This window comes from Convolutriloba macropyga, chromosome 7 (genome assembly GCF_964194025.1).
Source record: "Convolutriloba macropyga chromosome 7, txConMacr16.3, whole genome shotgun sequence".
NCBI lineage: Eukaryota > Metazoa > Xenacoelomorpha > Acoela > Convolutidae > Convolutriloba > Convolutriloba macropyga.
This window is the reverse complement of record NC_134474.1, coordinates 51,066,299-51,092,503: the sequence shown is the minus strand read 5'-3', so window position 1 is coordinate 51,092,503 and position 26,205 is coordinate 51,066,299. Positions and strand designations below refer to the sequence as shown.

The following is a 26,205-nucleotide window of genomic DNA, read 5'->3' as shown; positions in this document are numbered from 1 at the left end:
TCCCAGAATTTGTTTCATAAATTGATTTCAATTGCTTTGAATTAAACGTCAGTCCGGACACCAGTAAATTTTCAGCCGTCAATTCTACGCTTGTACGATAAACGTCTGTTGCAAAAAAATAATAGCAACCAAGTGGTAATTTTTAAATCAAGCGTGGTGACGTTTTTTGCGGTTAAAAGTCTACAAATTGAGTAACTCATTTTTGAGTAAAAATATGCTGAGAAATTTTACTTGGGCATGAGAACTCCGGAATAATGGCTCGACGGAAATGCTGATCAAACTCTGCTACAAGTCTACCTATATTAAACTCAGCTATGATTTTGTAGATAATTCTGAAAATGTATTTTATAATTACATGCAACTACTGAGAGCACAATGAAATAGGACGTAAAAATTGATAAAATCGAAAGCACCAGAAGTTTTCAAATGCTACAGCAGAAGCAGTAACGCTGCCAAGTTTATTAGTACTGCTTGTAAGGACTGCTCATCATAGTTTCAATTGGCCTCCATCCAATCAGAACATTTTACCACAATGAGTATGTTCCAATCGGAACTAAATATGACATCCAGGTAGCTAATCTAAGGAAGGAGGCAGCTCTAGTTTGCATGTGCCAGGGGTAAAGCTTCTTGTGCAGAGGTCGAGGACAAACAGTGGGTTAGCGATCGAGCATAGAACGGGCGAGTACTTCCGATAGTACCGACTCTTCGTCTGCTTCATAATCCTGAACAACACTTGATGAAACAAAGATTGAAGCAAAATCCGGATCTATTCTATTCCCCCATTGTTCTTTCTAACCCCCAGATAAAAAGCATACGCGACACCATGCCAACCTCGATTGGGATTGGAACAATATAAATTTATTTTTTGTACAAAAATATTTTTAAAGTGCTAACTATTTTGATGTCATTATGCAGTCGGACGTTCCCCGTTCCCTAATGTGAGGAATCAGTGGCTAGTAACAATACGAATATGCATTACAGATGGAAATTAAGACTTATAAGAACACCCTTCCGGTAGACATTTGAAATTGCGCTTTTATGGGTTTATCTCGTTTCTACTTTTGATTTCTTTTCAACTTTTTGATTTCGAACTGAAAATTATTAAGCTTAATGTCAGCTGGCAGTCCCTCTAATGAACATCGATAACCTAATGCACCAAGACTTAATGACCGGGCTTTATCGGTTTATCCCGTTTCTTTTAATTTTGCTCTTTATAACTTTGACTCTCTTCACCTTGCGTAAATCAATGCGTTAAACAACTTAAAATCCATTCAGTTGAAACAGTGAGTGAGGTAAGTCAGAAGTCAAATGTGAAAATGGTGACTTATGTAAGACGAAAAACGTAATCAAAAAGCAAAGCAAGTTAAAACATACCCGGCAGATTGCCGGAAAATAGCCGCCGTTGATTCCAATAAGCATGATTGGGATTGAAAGAAAAGATAATGAAAAAAAAAAAAGATTTTTGTAGAAACATTTTTAAGTCCGATTTATTTTGATGGCATTTCGTGGTTGAACATACTTCTGTTTCTTAGAGAGAGGCTACAAGGGCTACTATCAATGCCAATAAGCATTACAGATGGCAACTAATACTTAGGAACGACGTTCAAATAGCGGGCTTTATGGGTTCATCCCGTTTCTATTTCTGACTTCAATTTTTTACACTGACTCTGTTCGCAAAATGAGGTAAAGCGAAAAAATTTTTGTTTGACGAAGTAAAAAAAATAGGAGCGCTATAATAGCCGGCTGAGAAGATGAGGGCGGCTATTAAAAAAATGAGAGCGCTTACATAATGGCCACTGAGAGGCTGACCGCGGCTATTATTCAATGAAGAATGTTCCTAAAAAAACTGAGGAAAGGGAGAGGAAATGAAAGTCAAGAAATAATCTGATCCACAAGTTTAGCGAAAAAGAATAACCACAAAAACCTACTTCCCAGCCATAATATTGAGAAAAACATCTATTACTTCTGCTCAAGCATTCACCAACCCAACACCTGACAGACAAATAAACAAAAAAAATGCAAATAACGGGAAAACTCGAAAACATTAATTTGCAATAATCATTTGATTAAAAAGTTTCCTGTCTAGCCTTCAGTGGCACCTCTAAGAGAAAAATCAGAGAATACAAAATAATTTAAAAACGGTGGAAAATATCCCGCAGACTGAACAGAGCGAATGGATCCTGAAAGCGGTTGCCAGCTTGTAGTAACTCCATACCGCAAAAATTTACACGACTGAGTAAAATCAAGTGCCACTGTGTTCACAACCCAGAGCACGGATTCCAAGTTTGACCCACACCTATCAACAATTCACCAACACCAGTAAAGTCCAAAGTCAAGGTACTTGGTGATCTTTACTAGTACGCTCAATTCGTAGAATATCAATTTCCGATCACCAAAGAGAAACTACAATTGCGCAATAACACTGGAAAAAAATCACTGGTAGCGACTGGGGCTGCACAAGAGACTCTCCGAAAATTACAAAGCTATCGGTTGGAGCGTCCTGAACTACTGTGCTAGCATTGGGCCTCCATAATCAGCAATATAAAATGGAACCAACTGCAAAACATTGCTCTTCGGGCAATTAGTGGCTGTGTAAAAATGTCTGGAAACCATGACTTACACAATGAGGGTGAAATGCCGCCTGTTAATGCTCAAATGGAAATTCTGGCGCAGCAGAATCTGGCGGGCAGTTATCAGACACACTCTGCTAATCACAATTCAACCTCTTTAACCAGTTATGAGACCCTAAATAAATTATTCTTATAGGGTCTGCGTTAAACAACACACCAACAATAGAGCAAGTAAATAGCAAAGAATGCAAAAAATGCGCTCAGAAAATTTACCCATACTCAGTTGAAACAGACTGCAAGCAACTAATCATACTTCCACCAAAGATCGCAGTACAAGAGCAAACGCTGTCAAGAATTGCGCATATCCGATTAGCACAACTTAGAACTGGATACGGCTCCCTGCTGAACTTTTACTTGAGTGGGAATTGAAGCAACGTTGATAACCGCTGTCCCAAATGTTAAGTAGCACTGCATGACGTAAATTACATTTTTAACTTCAGTAAGAACACCACGGACCTAGAAGTGATTGATCTATGAGAAAAAGCAATAAACGTAGCTAAGCCGCTGGACATAATACCATCTGTCCAATACAACCACACTGTACAGAAAAATCCGCCTTCCTTGCCCCTTTCCCTGATGTTGACGTTCCTGTCCCCCCTAACACGGGGACCTCATGTCACACATAATGACGTAGATGCGGAAACTTCGCCGCATCACAAGCAGGTTTTGAATAAGCAGTCACACTACTAAAACATCTAATTTTATTATAAAAATACAAATGCAACCAAGGAACCAGTTAAAAAAGCAACAAGCGCCGATATTCCCAACTCTGCGCGACAGCTACAACGGGAACTGTGAAATAACTATTGGCAAAAGAATGTGGGATCTTTTCGGTTTGTGCCCCTCAGTACGTTATGCGCCCCTCCCCCAGTTATAGTAAATCATTATGTAAAAATATGGCACTGGCGTCTGGGGGTGCAAAAAATACGCGCCCACTAAGCTGAGGGCATAAACAGAAAAGATCCGAACGAGCAATACAAATCGTTTTCATCCAAAAATTGACTACCAAGAGCTAGAAAGCTCAACAGAAACGGTACGTACAGAGGAAGCCGGGGAAAGGAAACGAAGGGACAACTTATTTCAACTAAATGCTAACGCAGTACTTCCCAACAATTATTCTGAAAATCCCTTTAATGATTTTTCAGCTCAATCAGAGACCCACCCAATTACTTTCAGACACTCAACAACAAACATAGCCGGCAGATTGCCGGATAACAGCCGCGATAGGCGCCTTCCATGAATTGAAACAAATAAAGAAACAAGATAGGCAGATTGACCAAAAGTCCTCTAGTAGACCACTAGATTTTTGGGTTAGATACGTACTGTCATTTTTATGATACATACGGTCTACAAGGAAAAAGTCCTAAAAGAGCTCTTTAAAAATTGATTTTCGAAATCAAAAACTCAAGACTAATACTCAAGAATTAGGGCATATAAGTTTGGCACAACTTTGATCAGAACTTTGAATAAGATGCACACTATTGATCTTTAACTAGTAAATGTTCATAAAATTTAAAGTTCCATAAGTGAGTTCAGAAGTCATTTTTTGAGTGAGGCAAGTCTTGCAATTGACCTAAAAGCATAAATGTCACGTACACAAATTTTAACTGCAAAGCAGTAGAAATCACTTAAGTCATTGAAAAAGTCAATTCCAAGAAGTCAGGTCGTAAGAATTATCGATGGAGATGACGAATTAAAACACATAGCAGGACAAGCCCTAGACCTAGAACGGACTATGAGTGAATTGGGAAAACCGTTTCTAAAAAAACATCAGATGAAAAATAGAAAAAACAGAAAATCAATGACAGAAAACCACTAGCGAAATTGAAATTTAGTTCAAACAAGAAACTAGGCCTAGAATAACTATGAAGTGATTGGGAAAACCACTTTAAAAAAACCGATCCGAAAAACAATAAAAATCAAAGTAAAATTGCCCATATGAACAATAAACTACAAGCAAGAAAGCGAATTGTTGTTCAAACACCGTTTTCTCACTCTATTTTAAAATTAGAGCCAAAAAAATTGACGCCGCAAAACCACTCGCTTTTTCGCTCCACTTCCTGTTTCTGCGTGACCAAAATCACTACTCCAATTTGACTTCAAAAATCAGGAAAATGTGTGAACAGATCTTAAAAAGACAGCGCCCCAATACAATTCAAATGCTTTCAATAGAAAAAAAAGCACGATGTCCCCAATAATAGCCGTTATCGCATCGCGGCTATTAATAAGAAAGTAAACCACTAAAGCGGACTATTAATTGTGTGTCTTCGCACATGCGGCTTGGGCTTCAAAAAGTTCTGCCCACTAAGCGGGCCCGGACGAATTGTGACAGCTATTTCTACCACATTGAATCGTTTACACATGGTTGCGAATACAAGAATTTTGTTCGCGGGAAACGCAACAGTTCCAATACAGGGGAGTTGTGTTGTTCTTTGCTCTGTTTTGGCATTTATATGACAATTTTTTTGTTTAAATTTAGTATGCTATTCCGTACAACGAGGGCATTCCGACACAAATCAAAATTTTTTTCGCTCGAATTTATTTGACCTTTTCTCTGCAATCAAGCCTGCTCAACTGAATTAATAACAAAGAATTTATCTATTCTGAAGTTCCCATATGTGAGCATATATCATTTATGCCACAAAAGATTAAATGCTACTTCTGTTTCAATACGTGGTATGAGACCACTCAGAATTTGCAAGTGGCTGGGGTACGTGGGAGAGGGGTCATAAAGTAGAGATGGGTTAGCGTGGTTGCGACAAAAAAACAATTAAATTGCACTAACTACGTAAGTGTGGTACTCGAAATTGTGTCTCTTTAGGAGGTGGCCCACAAAGTCACTCGTCTTCTGGGAGTTACTGCCCCAGGGCATGGCTGCACAGATAGGGCAGACTACTGATGAATTATGGGGAGATTGTCTGTGTGCTGACTCCGCGTGTTTCACCAGACCAAAAGTGTCCAGATTCGCCTGGCCACAAATGGGACAGGAGAAGGTGGAGCGGTTGGGGCCACTCTTCTTATTGCTAAAACATCACATCCATATATCCATGCTCACCAAAACTTTTTATTTGCTCTCAAAATTTTAAAATTTACTAAGACGTCTTTAATTTTTTAAAAACAAAATTGGTATAGTTAATTTTCCATGACATGTTCGCACCCAAAACAATTAACCATCCCCACCCCCACGTTATTCGAGCTGACGTATTTTCTACATCTATTTAATATTAAAAAGATCTTTGCCCTAAATTATTTGACAAACCTCAATTGTAGTTGCTTTTCAATAGAACAATAAAACGATAGCAACAATCTCCGAGTTGAGATTCTCAATACTGACACATTTGATCACATATCTTTTGAGCTGGATTTGTAAATGTTAGCTAACCTGGATGCTATCTGCAACTTTGACACCTGCTCCTTTACTTTTAAGCACTTTTGTGTGTGTGATTTCATCTGTGGAGCTGACACCTGAATCAGACGAAAGTAAAAGACTCGTTTGTTTGTGTGCGAATTAGTTTATCAATATGTGTGGTTCTGGAGAATGGAGAACTTAGACAAACGTTTGGATACACTGCAGTGACAACCCCAAAAGAAGTCTAATATTACATAGCATAGCTGGCAGATTGCCAGAAAATAGCCGCAATAGCTTCGTAGATCTGCAGTCTCCAGAAAGCTAGAAACAGGAACAGACCATAGAGAAATTTCTTTTTGTTAAACTCTGAGATGTCAAATTTTTATTACGAATCCGTACAAGTTATTGTTGCTTCTATTAGCTGCTCTCCAATAAAACCCTCCTTTAGAGTGAAACGAACTCACTTAACCTTATATCTTTAAATTAAAGTAAAGAAAATTCAGTTTCAGAGTCAGGAAGTAATTTTTGAGAGCGAAGTCACGCGTGACCAAAAACTTAATCACGCAAATGAACAAAAAACATCGCCCCATTAAGAGTGGAAAATGACGTCACGCACATAATTCAGATAAAATAGCATGTACGAATGAACAAAAAGCAGATTTGAAGTGATTGTAACGTCATACGGTCGTAACAAAAATCTTGACGACGGAATAAAAAGGACATAACAGTACAAGTTCTGACGTACAATTCAAAGAATTTTGATTGACTAAACAGAACATAGACTTAAAAAGGACTAACGAAGAATTGGGAAAACCCTTTCTAAAAAAATCAGATAAAAACAGACAATCAATGTCAAAATGCCGCATGTGAACAAAACACCACTAGCGAGAAATTGAAAATTGGTTCAAACAAAAAACTAGACCTCGAATGAACTATGAATGGATTAGAAAACAATTTAGAAAAAAATCGAATCCAAAAATCGAAAAAACAGTAAAAGTCAAAGTGAAACTGACGCATGTGAACAAACTACTAGCAAGCAAACGAATTTTTGTTCAAACACCGTCTAATCCACTTTCAAATTAGAGCGAAAAAATTTCACGCCGCAAACCACTCGCTTTTTCGCTCCACTTCCTGTTTCGGCGTGAACAAAATCACTACTCCAATTTAACTTCAAAAATCATGCAAAAGTGTGCACAGATCTTAAAAAACAAAAAATAGACAACGCCCCCATACAATTCAAAATCTTTATTTGTAAAAACCAAAAGAAGGCCAATGATAGCCCCAGCGATATCTGTACGGCTATTAATAACCAAAAGTGAGGTATTGTCTTCTATTATGTGACTGTGTATTATTATATTGAAACTCTATAAAGTTGTTGAAGTGATACTTCACGCCGATTTAATTGCCTATTATATTCTATATCTTTTGTCACAGATATGATGCTTTTCGAGATTTGTTGAACAGGGACTGAGTGGTTAGAAATTAACTTCGGAGCGGGTCGAAAACTAAATAAGATTTCTGATTCAAAAGAATTTCAAACAAAGGTTCAATTTGCTAGTTGATTTTTAACTTGACAGTTTTTGTTCTATTCTTCAGCTAACTACTTTTCAAGACCCGGTTTCCGCATTTACATTTGAGTAATCAGAAAACAAATACATCAAAATTACCTCGAGATAAATAAAACGTTCTGACGCGTTCTGTACTAATAAAGTTAATATAGAAAGTGTACAAAGTAAAAATAATTTAGGTCCGCACTGTGACATATTCCAGTGTTGTGAGTTAATCAAATAACAAGTGGCAAAAAACACTTGAGGAAGTGTACAGGATATTAAAAATGTAAGTACATATTTTCATATTATTAGGGCAGTAGAAACAAGTCTATACACAGCCTTGAAAAAACAGCACTAAATAAACAGATTGTAGTAAAACGGGGAAAAATTTATCCATAATGGAAGGCAACCGACTTTAGGACGTTACACAATACGCGATTGAAAAAAATTTGTCAAATATTTTAAAAAGTATAGAGATAGAGATGTTAAAAAAGAGCCAACCTAAATTTCTCGCGTTGTCTGTTTCCATAGAGTCTTTGCCACGGCACTGAAGAAATTCGGGATTCACTCGGTCTATCGGCACGGAAAGTCTCAACTTCGTTAGTGTAATTTAGAGTCCACAATTAGTTCGCTGGCGTTTTTGTCGGTTTACGAGCGCATATTTCATCTCGAATGATTCAAATTTTTCCTTGATATCCGATACACTAGTTTGAACCTTATAGTGTTTGATTCTCTAATGATAGTCGTTAACTTCACTTTGCAGCCAAAGCAGTGTATCTCGGCTGGTTCTCTATTTGCAACTAATAGCACTAATTTGAGGGGATTTTTTCCATCCAAACCATCGTTGTAAGAAGTAAACAAATATAAATCTTATGTTAGATACATAACTACAAAGTGAAGGTATAGATTTCCAAGAAAGACTGTAATGGTCAGAATGAGATAAAGCTTTATTGGAACATAAGATTGACTTCTCAACGAGGAACGGCTTGGCTTCATTAGTTGCATCTTGTACTTATGGGGCTGTAAATTCGTCTAACTCAGCTTGTTTGAGGGTATCCGTTACTCATCATATACTTTATTGGAAATCTGAATTGGCATCTGTTTTTGACTATAAAAAGGAAGTTTCAGGCAATAAATGGGAATAAATTTTGGAGAGGAGCAGCTAGTTTGACATCAATTCGGGTAGCTGGAATTGTTTTACACTCAAATGTCCGATCGGATCAGTTGAATTCTGCATTAAAGAGTTATATACAGAAACAACATCTTTTCCTTCCTTTGCTTGTTGGCAAAGAGGCATCGTTTCAAATCCACCATCTGAACGTGTATGGTTTTGTGTTTATTATTAGCCAAATCCCGTAACCGAGACTTCTTGCAGTTTCAGGCGTTCGCAGCAATACCTTTTCTGTTTGGCATACTGGCAGTACAGCAATTGGAGTATGGAAATAGTGTTGCCAAGCAAGATGACTGCAAAATGAGTCTCCACTGCTTCAAGGCACTATAAGTTTAGGAGTCCAGAGAGTTAAATAGTTGTTGTGTCAGCCTAGTCATTTCCATGGAAACCCACGAAACCGCCCAGCATGGACCTTCGATGATCCATTGAAGAATTTTTTTGAATCCTGCATGGGCATTGAAAAGACGTGCGATCTGTACACATGGAATATAAATTGAAAGGTTGCAAGAGGAATAGCTAGAGTTACGAGTAATAGTTTTCCGATGGTTACAATTCCGTGAATAAGACTGGCGTCATAATAAGACATGAGATTCTTCATGGGTATTATCAAAGACGAACAGTCAGTTGAATGTTTTTGACTCGTGAACAGAACCTAAGACAGCTAATAAAGATTCTGGGTAATAAAGACCTTGGCAATAGTTTATCTAATAAGACGGGTATGGAGTTTAACAAACTTATGATAAAGTCATATAAAGCCAAGCGGTTACTTGAGATGTCTGCGTATAAGGTTGATAACAGTGATGCTACTGCTTCAAAATTAAAAACTAGGTCATTGTTTCTTTGTCCATTTTCTTTCGGGCTTAAAATTTCGGAGTAATGTTGCGCATGTGTTCCACTTCATTTTCTGCTGCTTTTGTTTCATTAAAGACTTTTGAGAGCATCCAAACAAGAACTAAGGGCATATAAGACGAATTAAATGACTGCAAGAGGTCAACTGGGTAAAAAATTGACGGTTCCGTATACATAGTTGCCATTTTCTCCAACATGTCTTTGTTTTGTTCTTTCATAACAAAATCTTACTAAAGGAAAGAAGGTACTAAGAATACCAAATTAACAAAATTTTCTGCGTACAGAATCGGCAATTCTTTTTGAAAAGAGTTCATTTAGATAACGCTTCATGTTCAGTTGTCGTCTCTTCGTTAATTAATTCAGAAACTAATAAGGAAAAAGAAACGGATTAGGTTCTATTTTTATGGTGAGCAAAATGATCCTCTCTAATGATTGACAGCATTATTCGGCTAGTAAATTTGGCTTTTGTTGACATTATAATCAGATGTTCGGTTTTTGGTAAACAGTTGCGCATCAGTTTTATCATTCTATTTCCAAATCTGGTGATGTAAAAATTGTATAAAACTAGTTTCTCCCAGCAGCACGCGTCGAGGCAGCTCTCAATCTGAGCCTGGATGAGCAAATAATTAGGTTCTTACGGCACAAAGGTCTAAGCTTTTTCGAGTTCTTCAGATCAATGATTAGGTGCCTCAATGTCACTGTATTAAATTCTGTACTGAAATGTTGCTCAGATGGAAGATATTCTGCAAAAGTTGCGAGTCTGGGTCGATGATCAAGCCTCAATGTCAAGATATAAAAATTGATTCCAAAAGCAGCACAGATGATATTTGTTTGTTAAACTCTTCCTATTGTTTTTTGTATTGTCATTGGTCCTAAGCATCGCAGTAGGGTTGCTTTTCAGTCGAAGATTGAGGAATTACTTTGCTGCTCCTGCTGAGTCTACGGGTGGGGCAGATTTCTCGCTCGATTATCTTGAAAATTTTAACCTGAACTCGATTAAGCCTCGAGGTAAAAATAAAAAATTATTCCTAAAGCAGCCCAGATGATAGCGAAGCGCACAATTTGGTGGTTAAACCTGGCTTTTTAATTTTTGTATTGTCAGTAGTCCTAAGCATCGCAGTAGGGATGCTTTTCAGTGAAAGATTGGGGAATTAATTTGCTGCTAAGCTTTTTTTAAACAATGACAAATCACAGCTTTTTTTAAACAGTGACAGAGGTACATAAAGAGAGGAAAGAATTCAAAAAAATGAAGGAAGAAGACTTGATAGGTGAATATTTGAATAAATTATTATTACAACTAAAAGACGAATATGCTTTCCTCAGACAATAAAATAAGCATAGAAATATTGATATCACGTAAAATAAGTAATTTTTTGAACAACAGCACTTTCTTCTCAAAAAAAGATGTTATTTCACTTATAGGCACGTACATTAGTCTGTGGTCGACGATATATACAAACCAAAAGATACACCGACTTGCCCTCCGTAAATTCAAGGAAAGCCACCTCCACGTTTGTTAAACGCTTGTTTGAAAAATTATCGACACTTCAAGCTCCATCATAGAACTTTTTCCTTTGCTATTTGCACTGAAGTAATAATAACCATTTGGGCAACACTGCTGGAGATGAAACTTATCATTTTCGTTATCTTTGATCCAGGTTTCTGTTAAAACTGAGGTTAAAATCATTAGCTTCAATAAGATTTTTTATTTGCGAAGCCTCATTGCGAATTGATCTTGCATTAAGTAAACATACTTTTACACGGTCATCGACAGATTTGAAATTAGATAGTCATGTATCAAAGGAGGCCAGCCATTCCCTCGCTTTCTGGTTTAAATAAAATTGTGATTCAACTTGATCATTATCAAATTTGAATAGAAAGTCGAAAGATTTCAGACAAGATTTTTTTCTGGATATTTCACGAAAACAGTATATCAACTCCCTTCTTCTTGCAATAATCTATTATATCATCGGTAGAGACAGAGTTGCTTAAACGACCAATGAACAGATGCCGTCTTTTCGGCTGCCTTATAATTGCACTGACTGCCGTCTGATGATAAATATTTGTGCCCGTCTTGAACACTTTTGGTATTCTTTCTTGAGGCTCTTTGTCGGAAAACAGGTTCTCATTGCCTTCAGCTATCCGTTTCTTTGAAGTACGATCACTATTCGTTTTGTCAGTCCAATTTCTGAAAGCAGCACAAGATGCGGGTAATCCGGTTTCTAACTCTAGCTTCAGTGATCGAATTTTAGAAATCAGCGAGTCTACTTTTTCTAATTTAACTTCAAGAGCAGATATTTGATCAAGGGCTATGAACTCTGTAGTAAAAGTTGGCAAATAGCTCGGACCAATACCAAAAATGTATTCCAATACAATTCCAAGGCAAGATCCATGAACACATTTTAGATTTACATCGAACACAGATAACTCGTTCTTGTTCTGCATATAAGCTCATGCACACAGTGCGTGGCGAATCGGATGGTGCAGGCAGCGAGCATAAAGCCCTCGTTGTTTGGGACAAAAAAATACAGTCCGAAGACTGCAGTAAGCGCTGAATAAGTCCTAATCAAACGAATAATCTAAATTCTATTATCTAAATAAATAATTACAAGTAACAAATAAACCAGTCGAACAAATGCGGACAATTCTCGCGCCAAATGTTGACTGAGAAAATAACCTAATGTAACAAAAGCTCAAAAAATTGCAAAGAAAATCAGGACTTCAGTGATCGTTATGTACTACACCGTTTGCAACATTCGAATATGAAGGGTACAGGTTTCTTCCGTCGGAATCTGAAATCCCCTGTAACTGGGGCTATCCAAAAAGTCCGGCCTCTGATACAACAGTATATACTTACAATCAGAGCTATTTAATAAGTTTATTGCAACAATTCGGCTAAATGAAATATTCAATTACAAGCAGACAAATCCTTTAAAAAAATTTTATCAGGATTTCTCATCTTGAAGTAAAACAAAATTAAACAGCCCATGAGCACTGCTTCCTATTCGATAGATGAAGAAAAAGAAGCGAGAGCGCGCACTATTGACCCGTCCATTGCAACTATTGCTCCTACAAGCAGTGTATTGGCTTCCAGTTCATATTCCGGTTTTTGATCTTCATTTTACATTGAACAAACCCCGAGTAAGCATAAAATACCGTCTTGCAATTCCAATCTTATGACAAATGTCTCGCCTTCCAGTTCCTATTCCGGTTTTGGATCTTCATATTACATTGAACAAACTCCGAGTTAGCATAAAATACCGTCTTGGAATCATAATCTTATGACAAATTTTACGAGCTAAGGTGTCAATATCTACGGCACTCATGCAGCTTCCTGTTATCGATAGAAAAATCTAGCATAAGTCCCGAACTACAATTATGACTATTTTCATTGACTAAACAAAAACTTGACCAAGCGAATTGACTAGGAATGGTCTTCAAAAACGATTTAGAAAAAACGTCTTGCCAAATGTCTTGAACAAACGTCTTGACAAATGTTAAATTTTTAATTAACTGGAATCCTCATTGTGAACGACAATGAAGAAGTAACGTACGAATTTCAGCATGGTAAAAGCGTTATTTTTCGTATACAAGGAACTCCTAGAACACTTTAATGAGAAAAAGATCACCAATTCATTCCTTAGAAAAAAAAACAGGTTTCTTGCTGCCTTGACCTAAAAGTTAGACAAGATATAGCTGAAAGCAGAAAGAAGCAGGAGCGTAAATTCGATGTTGAACAAAAGAATGAAAAGTGTTCAAAATCCACAAGACAGCAAAACAATGGACAAATCGTATGACTAATTTTCCAAGGTTATTCGTGAATGGGCAACCATTCTGCCTGAAAGAAAATCACCAAAATGCTTCAAAAGAGAACTCTACTTATTGCATAAGTAGTTGAAAGCTGGATACAGACAGAGACATGAAGCAGATTCTAATTTTTTTAAGATGAAAAGAGCCTTTAAGAAAACTTTGCAGAAAACAGAACGATGCATGAAATAGATCGGGAAAGTTTCCTAATCAGGACAGCGGAGTCGGAAAGGAGAGATTTTTGGAAAATTTGAAATCAAAAGTTTTAACAAAAGTATCCGGAATTACAATTCCAACTTGGGAATCATATTTCCAAGGTCTATTTAAAGCTAAGAGCGAAATATCGGATAAACTTTTAGACGAGCAAACCTTAGGAAACCACGATTATTGTTTTTCAAACTCGAAATGTACCGAACATTTGAATGCTCCAATAACACTGGAAGAAATTATTGAGGAAGCTTAAAGTTTAATACTGGTAAAGCAGCGGGACCAGATGGAATAACGAACACTTGTATAAAAACAGGTTTGAGCAAATGCAAAGATATGTATTCCATTTATTTAACGTCTGCTTTGCGGAGCATAATGTACCCCGAACTTGGAAGTTATCATATATTAAACCACTTTATACAGGCAAAGCGAGCAAAACAGAACCAAGCTCCTACAGAGGCATTAGCTTGTTATGTTGCATGTACAAGTTGTTCACGGGTATCATATACCAGCGCTTGCGAACATGTGTCGAGGCAAATCTAATTTTAGCACCAAGCCAATATGGTTTCAGACGTAAACAGTCAACAATCGACGCAGTTTCGCAATTGAAAAAAGCTGTCAAGAATAACATAAGCTGCAACGGCAAATAATATGCCTGCTTCATAACGAGCAAATGGTAAATTAAGAAATGCCCCTCCCCAACACTGGGTGAATATTGGCTGGTCCGGGGCCCTCCCACCACTACGTCTTCATAAAGCATTTTGTATTGTTTAAATCTATCAATAAAATGAAAAACATAAGCTGAGAAAGAAACAAAAGACAGACAGCATTAGAAAACAAACTAATAAGGAAAGTAGATGAGTCAAACTAACAGCCTCCCTTCTTCAACCACAGCTCCCATCAAAGCATCAACAATTTCGCGCCACCTAAGCGTCCTTGACCAACGAATGCAGAGGATGGGACTCCTCAACAGAGCAACGCTGATTTTTGTCCTTAGATATAATATATCAGCGTAGTTGTCCTCTTTTTTTTTGCGCAGAGAGCTCTGATGCCAGTTGTTTGAGCGCTTTTGAAGCTGATGGGCCAGCTCCACCAGTGCATGCGAAGACAAGTGGACAAAATGTTGCTTTCTCAACGTCACTTATTCTTTGTTCATATTTGTTCTTTTTAATAGATTCATGGTACTTGTAGGCTTCGCTACTGCTTTCAGGGCAACTTTTTGGGAATCGAGAAGTTCATTATGTCTCATGTGCGTGTATCCTCCTTTCGGACAGTGGAGGGCATGTGCTACAGTGAAGTTTTCATAGAAAAGCAGTCAATAGAAAAAGCATTCGACTTCGTAAATAGGAACCTGCTGCTTACAAAATTGATAAATTGAAAACGAAATAAATCAGCATTATCGAAAAATAGATGCCGTTTTTTTTGGAGAAGTTGGCGCGGAGTGAGCAAGTACATCTCACTCACAACGTTAAATAAGTTGACGTTTCAAGATACATACGGATTATGAGACTGCCCGCCAAAACACAGGAGAATGATTGCCACATTCTATGCCAATGGACTGCACAATAGTTTTTGTTGCATGGAAGGTTGTTACTAATGAGAGGAAAACCTATGCGAGTAGATTTTGCGAAGAAACTTTTTTTTTATTAACCGATCATATTCTTTATTGTGGTCATTTTTTAAACTTGACACCTTAACAAATTTTTAATATTGACACCCTAACAAAACTTGACACCTTAAATTTAAGGTTTGTTTTCGATAACTGTAAATAACTTTCGACAATTTGTCAGTGTGATCTGATGTTTAATTCAATTTTCTGCGTCTTCATTTAAAACAAAACCCGCTCGAAACTCGACAAAAAGAAAGATTGCCGCGTATGAACGAAAGAAAAAACAAATTGTGAACAGCTCGTTTGAGAAAGCACTCCGATAATTCTGATACCAATAACCTTGAACTTTGACACCAAACATACGCTCTACCAATAATCCTCTTCGAATCGTAGAGAGATAGCGACCAGATACAATTCTAGTTCCTAGAATTTTAAATCAATTTATAGAAAAAATATAAACTTTAAATCAATTTATAGAAAAAAATCTTTCAAAGGTAGCTCCAAGTCAACTAGATGTGTTTTTATGCAACAATCCAGAAAAAGTTCTCAATTGTTATTACGACCGTTCGCTGTTCAAGAAATTTAGTATTATTAACAAACCTTGCTCCGACCATTTTCCAATTTGCACTCAAATAAACCTCTTACTTGATGCGCCATTAATTCAAGCGAGTGACAAGTTTGCCTATAATAATACTGACTGGAAAGAGTTTAATTACAACCTTACAATTGATCCCTTCATTCCTTTTTGCTACAGTAATGTCGATTTTCTTTTGGAACCATTCAACACATGTCTACGCAACAAAATAAGAGAAAATATACAGCTTGTCACATCGGGCAAGTTTACAACCATGGATCTCAAATGGAACATCCCATATGATAAATAAGTTAAACACTATAAAACGAGTTGAGAAATCCAATCTCAGTTTCAAACTGAAGATTAAAAAATTAAGTAGAGGTTCGTAAAGCGATTGATAATGATCTCTCAGTTTATGAAGCCGAAATTTTTGAAAGCCGACAATTCAGCAAAATAGAAAAATATCTTTCGCCATTTCGCAAAAATCCACAAGTACCCCCTATAATGTTTTGGAAGGGTATGGAGCCAACCACAGATAAACAAAAGGCTGAAGTTTCAACTTCTTTGCGAGCATCTTTAATCAAAAAACAGAAATAACAAAAACATGCTCAAAACAAAATCTTAATTTAATCAAAGTTGATTCCACAAAAGTCGAAAACCTGCTTAAAGATCTTAATATCCACAAGTCCACTGGACCAGACGGAAATGAAAATTTACTGCTGAGAAATTGTAGTTGCTCAATCACAAAGTCAGTCACATTCTTGTACCAAACAATAATGAATAAGGGAACCTACCCTACATATTGGAAAGTAAGCCAAAAAAGTCCCATTTTTTAAGACGGTAAAAAATCAGATGTAACTTGCTACCGACCCATAAGTCTTTTAAACTGCATGTCCAAGGTACTCGAGAAAATTATTTTTGATGAAATGTACGAACTAGTAAGACACAAACTCTGTGAAAATCAATTCGGCTTCAGGAAAAATCGATCGGCAACTTTGCAGTTACTATTATTTCTCGACACAGTGTACAAAAAGTTTGATAACGAAGCAATCAGATACCTAAGTATCTTATATCTTGACTTTGCAAAAGCGTTTGACACTGTACCACATAATATTCTGATACAAAAGTTTTATAAGTTGGAGGGCAAGTTAATTCAATTGATATCGTCGCATCTAACGAATCGCAAACAATATGTAAAAATTAACAATGAGGTCACCAGTGGTGTCCCGCAGGGTTCTATATTAGGACCTCTTTTCTTCATTATTTTTATCAGTGACTTACCTGAACACCTAACTGAAGTAATTTGCTGTGGCTTTGCTGACGATATGAAACTGATAAGTGAAGCAATTCAATACTGAAACCAGTGTTTCTAGTTTCTCAACATGGTGCAAAGAAAATCAAATGCGACTAAATTATAACAAAACTCACCTCCTGAACATCAAGGGAAATACAACGGCGTCTATTGACAACCATAAGCTAGATCAAGTAAAAACTCAGCGAGACCTTGGGCTCCAAGTTTCAGAAAACCTAAATTGCAATGAAAACTGCTCCTTTAGAAAACGAAAAAGTTTATGTGCTTTTTTCAAGCTTAAAAGAAATATTTCTCAAAAGTGTGAACAAAAATCTAAACTGAACGCTTATTTAGGTTACGTTGTACCGATAGTTACTTATTGCTCACAGGCATGGTTTCCGAATACGTCGCAAATGGAAGAAATTGAGAATTTACAAAAAATTGCCACAAAATGGATTTTGAGCGAAAAGAAAGCAGAGCTATAAACAGCGACTTGTTACCTTGTATTTGTTGCCTCTCAGCCTTTATATTGAAATGCACGACTTATTATACCTTATTGCTTTAAAACAAGGTTAATACGACGTTGAACTATCGAACTTAGACAGTATTCAGAAAAGTACCACTCGTCAACATAGCCGAGGAGAACTAAAAATAAACAAAAATCGATTAGTAAGAAGCGACGAAAATTTTTTCCACCGGACAAAATTCTCTACAATTTAGTGCTCAAAGTTTATTCAAATTATGGTAGAAGCTTAAATAAAAATACAGTGTCAAAAACTTTTTGGCATTATTTCTGCAATCAGTACACAGAGGAAAACAAATGCACTTGGCGCATTGTATGCAAGTGTGGATACTGCAACATTAATCAGAAACTTATGAATCTGGACAATTGAATGGGAGCAATACCCTGAAGAACGCACTTCGAAGCCTAATCTACTACTACTAATTGTAAAAACACCAAGAGAAGGCTCATAATATCTGCACTCAGCCATCACAACTATTAATCAACGATTCACGTACCCAACTATTACAAGCCCAACAAGTAAACCGTCGCGATGCTAGACTTTTTTCCATCTGCTTATCACGTGACACCTGCTTCGGATTGAATTCCTGCCTACATATAGGACAAATTGGCGCTACCGCTACTGTAGTATTCACAGCTAGACAGCTCTTGCAGAATCTAAAAAAATGATAACACGTAATTGAAGCAATCATACTGATCATAGCAATTGAAGAGCTCTTCATTTGTATACTTACGTGTGATTGCATGATATAATTGTAACTGGCTTCTCGTATACTTCGAGACATAGCGTGCAGGAATAGTTATCAGCATTCTCACTCTCTTGTGAAAACGTGGCCATCTAAAAGTATTAAAATAAGAGAACCACTTGAATTTAATTTGAACTAAAAAAGAAGTCAGAGAAGTCAAAGTCAGTCGCATGCGCATTTTGTAAAACACACAAACAAACCGCAGTTTTTTAAAAAATGACAGAGATAAATAAAGACAGGAAAGATTTCGAAAAAAAATGAAGCAAGAAGACTTGATCAGTGAATATTTTTTTTAATCTGCAAACATGTAAATTAAACTAACCACTTGGTTAATGTTACATGTTAGAAATTTATTAATCAAACATTATTTTTTTCTAATTTATAACAAACTAAGGTTCGGTTTTCGTAAAATAATTTAATAAAAAATATGTTTAAATCCTGCAACCCTTCTGTCTATTGGAACTCTTTCGTGTCGTTTAAGCATTTCCGCTGTAACTTTTTGTTTAAATTTGGTCTTCGACGTTTCTTTTCTAATTGTAATTGGAAGTGTGTTCCATTTTCGAATAAAGTTACGAACAATTGAACCATTACTCCATTTTGACTTATATTTTTGTTCTAAGAAAAGGTTTTGGGTTCGTTCGTTTACAATAATAGGCACGTTTTCTAAAAATCTGAAATGTTTATTAGAGCGATTTCTTGTTTGTTGGAGAATATTGAAAAACCTATTTAGAGACACCCGTGTTATTTGGAGCTCTGCTGGAAGAATTTTAGTCTCCAGAAGTAGATCTCTGGCAGTATCGTATTTGGTTTTCATAAAGCAAACTTTTGAAATTGAATAAATTATTATTACAACTAAAAGATGAAATTGCTTTCCTCAGACAACAAAATAACAAAAAGGTTCATAATCTAATTAACAAATTAAACGAAAAAACATCGAAACAAATCCATAACAAAAACAAAGTCCAAAAGAATCAACAACAAAGCAAGATTTTTTTCATCCAAAGTTGAAACCAAGATCGACAGACACTTATTCTCTTGGATAGTAAATACAAAAAAGTTGAAGCGAAAGATGTGAATCCATGTACAGCTATACACTCTTATCCTCCAGCAAAAGTTCAAGACCTATCCAATATTGTACATAGACCAATACAAAGAAGCTTTAGAAAATGTGGCAAACTGAGTTCAGTCGCGTTTTTGTTATCGACGCTGTTTTTGAAACAGCTAGTATTTTAATGGAATCTGCGTCGGAAATTATAAAGAAACTGTCACCACTCAAAGTTGAACTTTGCAAAATTCAACCAGTTAAAGATGTTTTTTTTTGGTCGCAGCAAAAATAACGAAAACATACAAATATAATGAAGCGATAGAAAATGTGGCAACGGAGTTGAGTGACGTTTTTGACATTGACGTTGTTTTTTGAATAATATACTGGAAACGAAAGTATAAGCAATGGTTGAGTAAACCCATCAGTCAATCATGGTATACCTAAATTTAGAGTTTAATTACAACCTTACAATTGATCCGTTCATTCCTTTTTATTACAGTAATGTCGATTTTCTTGTGGAACCATTCTACGCAACAAAATAAGAGAAAATATACAGCTTGTCACTAAACATCGGGCAAGTTTACAACCATGGATCTCAAATGGAACATCCCATATGATAAATAAGTTAAACACTAAAAAGCGAGTTGAAAAATCCAATCTCAGTTTCAAAATATAGTGAACCATAATGTATGACCTGCTCACAAATTACATAATAAACGCATAATTCGAAATGTGCACAAACAAATAGGAGAACAACAAAAGATGGTTACTAATAGTAAACCGGATTTTAACATTATAGAGAAAGCACCATAAATAATGATGGGTATCATCAAGGAATTTCATCTTGACGGGACACGTCAAGGAATGTTTGTTCATGACGGGATTCGTCAAGCAGGTAAACCTGTTATCTGTTAATTTAACTAACAGGGAACCGTGCGGTAGAAAATAACTATGAGAAAATCCCAAGCAGATTAACGAAAATGGGTAAAAATAACCTAAGATTAATTAACCATTGATAGGACTGAAACCAAAGAACATAATCAAAACTAAACCTTACACAATCGAGCTGACTCTCTTTAATTGCTTTAGATCTCTCATCTTCACAAAACTTCTAATATTTACAAGCAATAGATCTAACTTTGTATTAAACTGATTGTACATTTACATCTGCTCAATTAAATTCGAGTCTGAAACTTGGAAAAAATTCCTCAGTCACTCCTAAGTTTAAAGTGCTGAAGAATAACACCGAACCCAAACCGTAACCGTAGACAGTGCAAGGAAATTAAACTGGCGACAGAGATTTAAAGGAAAGTTAACATTTAAAAATCTTTAACAAATTCGTCGGTAGGGAGACGCAAATAAAAAGCACTTTAACCCCAAAAACTCCGAGAATCGAATTTTTCTAGAGACCAAACACAAGATTTGAAATAACAAATCTTCCATTTCCACCAATGTCCACCAATTTTTGTGGGAATCAATTGCAGAAGTCACAGCGGAGGAAATCAGCCGCAGGAAACCAGTCGCGGGAAAACAAGTGAGAAATTACTCGCGTGGTGCTATCTTTTACTCGTTGGCGGAGACAGAAACTTCCTTGTGTGGAAAGACCGCATCATACCAAGTGAGTAGAAATCAAGAATTCTTTCTCTTGTTGTTGTTGTTCGTAATTGAATCTGATCGCCACTGCGTAAGTCTTTTTAGTCTAGGAAATATTTTTTTCTTCTGACCTTATTTGCTAAATTGACTTTTAGATAACGAGCGGCATAACCATCGGGAAAAAAAGCGGGATAGTCGCGTGCTAAAATCAATTGAAACAGTTGCTGAAAGTTATATATTGAACTTTTCTGGAACTACCATTAAAAAAGAATATAAAGCGAAAATAGTTGAAAAGTTAACAATAAGCAGGAGAAAGTAAAAGAAAACTAAAGCACCTAATATCATCCTTGTCGTAAATAGAAAAAAATATATTAAAAACATCAATAAATCGAGGAAAATCGGAGTTCAGCCAGAATCATATTAAAATAAAAAAAAATTAGGTGGGACAGTCGTCTATAAGACTGTAAACTGAAACTTCCTTAAATTTAAAGAAAAATAAATAAATAAGTAAAAAAAGAAATACCGTATTGAAATAAGCGTTAGATTTTTATAAACAAAAGTTTTTAAACATTAAAATAAAGAAAGTGCTATAAAAATTCAAAGATAAAAATAGAAAACACCTTCCAGTGAAGATCAACTTAATAATTTTTTATAGAAACTTTTAATTTCAACAACTTAACAAAGTTTTAAAAGGGCACGATACAAGTAGGGGAACAATAAAATGGCAACGGGCTCAACCTCTAGAATGCTATTACCGGAAGCATTTACCAGTTCAAACGACTTGGAAATTTACGTGACGCATTTTGAACTATTAGCGGAACTACAAAAGTGGAAAAGAACTGAAGGAGATCCGGCTCGGGAAGTTCATGAACGGCCGCATTACTTTGCACTTAGGCTACAAAAATCTGCCATAGAGTTCTATCGCACTCTACCGCAAGCTACACGAGAAAATTATGATGAATGTGTTAAAGCTTTTCGAGAACACTACAGCGAAAAACCGGTCGTTTTCCGGAGACGGCTAGCTTGCCGCCTACAGCAACCAGGAGAAAAAATGACAGATTTTCTGGGAGATTTAAAGCAGTTGGCTTTGAAAGCTTACACAACGGAGTCGCAAGACATTAGAGACCATCTCGTTCTGAGAGAATTTCTAGAAGGAAACAACCATAGTCAGGTGAGGTTGGATCTCAGAAAGCAAATCGGCGACAAGGATATGAAAATTGAAACAGTTTTGGAAAGAGAATTGCATCTGGAAGCTGTAACAAGAATAGAGGAGGAAGAGCAAACATCAAAAGTTGCGGTAACTAGACAAGATGAAACAAAAGATTTAGTGGAGGCCGTCACCAAGCTTGTGAACCAATTGTCAGTAGATGACAAACAGCGAGAAAACCGTCGAAACCAATCTAGGGAGCGAAGCAGTTCCCGGGGACGGTGGGGTGACGACAGACGTGACAGAGGACAGCAACAAGATCGTGGGTTTAACGTTCGGAAGCGATTTCCAACGCCAGGACCTAGTCACCGAGACAGATCTTTTGGAAGAGAGGAACCGTCTAGGAGGAACGACAGGCAGGGTATCAAGTGCAGAGCCTGTTGACAAGAAGGACACCTTTCGAGGAATTGTCGAAATTGTTTCTTATCTGGAAGATCCCAACACTTGAAAAGAAACTGCCCTTTTAAAAAGAAATCCACCGAGAGCTGCAATGTCATTAGAGTTTGTTCGACAAACACAATTAAATGTCTAAACGCAGAAATCGTACTTCATGGGAACAGATGCGTTGGATTAATAGACAGTGGATGTAGTATATCGCTTTTGAGCTGGTCCACATACGAAAAACTGGGAAAACCGGGAATTGTACAAACATACACAAAATGAGTGTTAACAGCCAATAACTCAGCTGTTAAAATAATAGGCAGAGTAACGCTTTTGGTACAGTTGCAACCAAGACTACCGGAGGTTGAACAAGAGTTGGTGATAACGGCAGACGAAAGTATAGAATGTCTGCTGGGAATTGATTTCTTGAAAACCAATAAATGTGTATTGAACTTACACGAAGAGAAACTATATAGCAGTCACTTTAAAATTTCAATACCGCTCACCACAGAGAAAACGTTCAAGTTTTTGCAATTGCGGACAAAACACTTATATACAGAGTAAAAACGAAAGTCTAATGAAAATTAGATTAGCTGATGAAAACGAACAAGAAATTCCGGGAGTGGAAAAATTAGTGGAAGCAATTGAAGATTTTGAATTAAAGACTGGTTTGCTTTTAGCCGCCTGTATGATATCAATGAAAGATGGTTGGAGATTGATAAAAGTGTTAAATCTAACGGACGCACCAGTATCCGTGTATAAAAGCACTAAAGTGGGAACTTACTTTGAAAACAAACAGAAGTTAATTGAGAATGGAATTTTCACAAATCAAAATAAGCCAAAAACATTGGAAAATTTTCTAATGGGAAAACACGCAAACTTGGAAGGTTCTAAACTAAATGACCAGCAGAAAGAGAAAGTACAGGAATTGTTCACGAGACATCAACAAGTCTTCTCATGAACCTCAAATGACTTAAGATATGGTGACAAAATTAAACATCAGATTAAACTCAACAAAGATGCACAGCCGTTCAGAAGAAGTTTTTGCAGTTTGAGGAGTTTCGATAAAAGAAAAGCAATGAAAAAAATTGTCGAAGATCTAGAGGATGCAAAATTAATTGAACCAACCCATTCGTATTGGGCAGCACCATCAATATTGGTGAAGAAGAAAGATAGTAGCTACAGAATAGTCGTAGATTACAGAGATTTGAATAAACAAATCGAGAAAACCAGTTGGCCGCTACCAAGAAAGAAATGACGTTATTGATTCTCTAGACGGAAATTGTTACTTTTCAATATCAATTGACAACGGGATATTTCAAATGGCACTCGATGAAGAGTCACAGAACGTGACAAATTTTTTCACTCCAATAGGACTCTACAAATGGAAGAGACTACCAATGGGTTTGGCGTCAGCGCCAGGAGCTTTCCAAAATTTAATGGAATTGATCATGTCGGGACTCTCCTATGAAGTGGCTTTATTATACCTGGATGACATAATCATCTTCGGTAGATCCTTTGAGGAGCATCTCAATTGCCTAGATCTCCTACTTGGGTGACTTAAAGACGCTGGGTTGAAAATAAAAGGCTCAAAATGCAGGTTTTTTCAGGAAAAAATTCATTTCTTGGGACACATTGTATCAAATAAAGGCGTAGAAGTGCATCCGGAGAAAGAAGCGGCAGTCAGTAAAATGAAAAACCCACGAACAATAAAAGAATTGAGAGCTATATTAGGACTAGTAGCCTTTTACAGAAGATTCATACAAGATTTCGGAAAAACAGCAGAGCCGCTTTATAAGCTATTAAACAAAAAAAAATGTTTTACTTGGAGCAAAGAATGTGAATCGGCAGTTGAACAACTAAAACAAGCTTTACAGAAAGCAACAATTTTGGATTATGCGAATGACATGGGTCCCTATACGTTAGTTACCGACGCTTCTTTGTTCGGCATTGGCGCAGTTATTTCCCAAAGACAACAATGGGTTGAAATAGTTATTGCATACGCAAGCAAAACGTTCAGCAAAAGTCAACAAAACTATTCTGCGACAAAACGAGAACTTTTTGCAATAGTTTATTTTACTCAACACTTCAGAAATTATCTTCTGGGACAAAAAATTTTAATTGTTACTGACCATACGGCCCTCAAGTGGTTATATAGTTTTAAGGAACCAGACAGATTATTGGCCAGATGGATAGAAATCTCGGACAGTTTGACTTCTAAATCAAACACGAATCGGGAAAAAAGATCCCTCACGCGGACTGTCTGTCAAGAGTTCCACAGACTGAAGTCCAAGTCAAAGACTGCGATCAAGTGAACCAAATAAATACGGAAGAAAAAATATCTGGTCCATTGGACTAGGGAAATCTGTTGAACAACTAGTTGAACATCACAAAAATGCAGCCGACCTCATTATACTGAGAAACTGTATTAAGAACGGGAAACGCCCTCAAAAAAAACTTATGGCAGTAGCCTCTAGGGCACTGTGGAAACTTTGGACTGATTGCAAAAACTTACGGATTGAAAATGATCTAATCAAGAGACAGAAACATATTGACGAATTTAATAATTTAACACAAACAGTCATTCAGAGATCACTTTTAAAAAAGTCTGCCTTTCCTTCATGAACATTGCGGACATTTTTGTATAGCCAAGTCATTTGATCGGAATCGAGTACGATTCTACTGGCCTGGGATGAAAAAAGATGTACACGAGTGTGTAAGTTCTTGCGAAGAATGCTGTCAAAAGAAATCTCCACACCAGAAACACATAAACAGCCTGACAACGTGGACACCAAGTCATCCATTCTGGCAAGTTGCCTTAGACATTATGGGACCTTTACCCGAGTCCAGCGGAAGCAAATACATTGTGTTAATTGGAGATCAGTTTACAAAATGGTATGAAGCAATTCCCATGAGCAACCAAGAAGTTTCAACGGTAACTCAGGCATTTGTAAACGTATGGGTTTAAAGGTTTGGTTATCCGGCAAATCTTCACAGCAACAAGGACAGTAATTTTATGTCGAATCTTTTCAAGAACATGTGTAAGGAGCTGGGAATTAACAGGACTTCAACAACAGCTTGTCACCCTCAAGGAAACGCAATGATAGAGCGCACCAATCGCACAATCGAAAAGAGTCTTGCAAATTATGTGGGTGAACATCACAACATCTGGAGCGACTACCTTCCACTAGTAATGATGGCGTACAGATCATCGATTCACTCTGTTACGAAGTACAGCCCCTTTTACCTACTTTTTGGACGACCATGCGCGCTGCCGATTGATTGCATGTGTCAAACAATACAAACCAAAATCTAACCAACTTTGAGTGATTACGTTGGTTGTTTGAAAGACGAACTACAAACATGCCATGAGCTGGTACGGGAAAGCATGGATGTGGACCAAAAAAACCTACTATGACCGTAGCACATTTGGACCACAATACGAAGTAGGCGATTTATTATTGGTGTTCAACCCCACAATAAAAACTGGCCAGACAAAGAAATTTAAATCCTTTTACAGCGGACCGCAGGAAATACGTGAAATAATAAACGATCTGAACTTTGTTATTGAGGATGTGAAAACAAAAAAACAACAAAAGGTCCACTACGACCGACTCAAACGTTTTAACAGTAGAGGTGCCACCACTGATAAAAAAGAACGTAAGAAGGGAAA

General features: G+C 36.8%; 1 protein-coding gene across 1 annotated transcript; it reads right to left on the bottom strand.

Moving 5' to 3' along the window:
* Positions 1-330: 330 nt before the first annotated feature.
* On the bottom strand, positions 331-18,549 carry LOC142342351 (E3 ubiquitin-protein ligase RNF166-like). Its single transcript, XM_075393650.1, has 5 exons — positions 18,295-18,549; positions 18,058-18,217; positions 6,013-6,095; positions 5,416-5,653; positions 331-722 (listed from the first exon to the last, which is right to left on the bottom strand). The coding sequence occupies exons 1-5, from the start codon at positions 18,396-18,398 to the stop codon at positions 657-659; spliced, it is 651 nt and encodes a 216-aa protein (XP_075249765.1). The 5' UTR covers positions 18,399-18,549; the 3' UTR covers positions 331-656.
* Positions 18,550-26,205: the final 7,656 nt, after the last annotated feature.

Coding starts and splice junctions, on each gene's coding strand:
- LOC142342351 (XM_075393650.1), bottom strand. CDS start 18,398: ATGGCCACGTTTTCACAAGAGAGTGAGAATGCTGATAACTATTCCTGC. Junction 18,218..18,294: donor ATTATATCATGCAATCACAC/GTAAGTATACAA, acceptor TCATTTTTTTAG/ATTCTGCAAGAGCTGTCTAG. Junction 5,654..6,012: donor AAGTTGCAGATAGCATCCAG/GTTAGCTAACAT, acceptor GTGATGTTTTAG/CAATAAGAAGAGTGGCCCCA.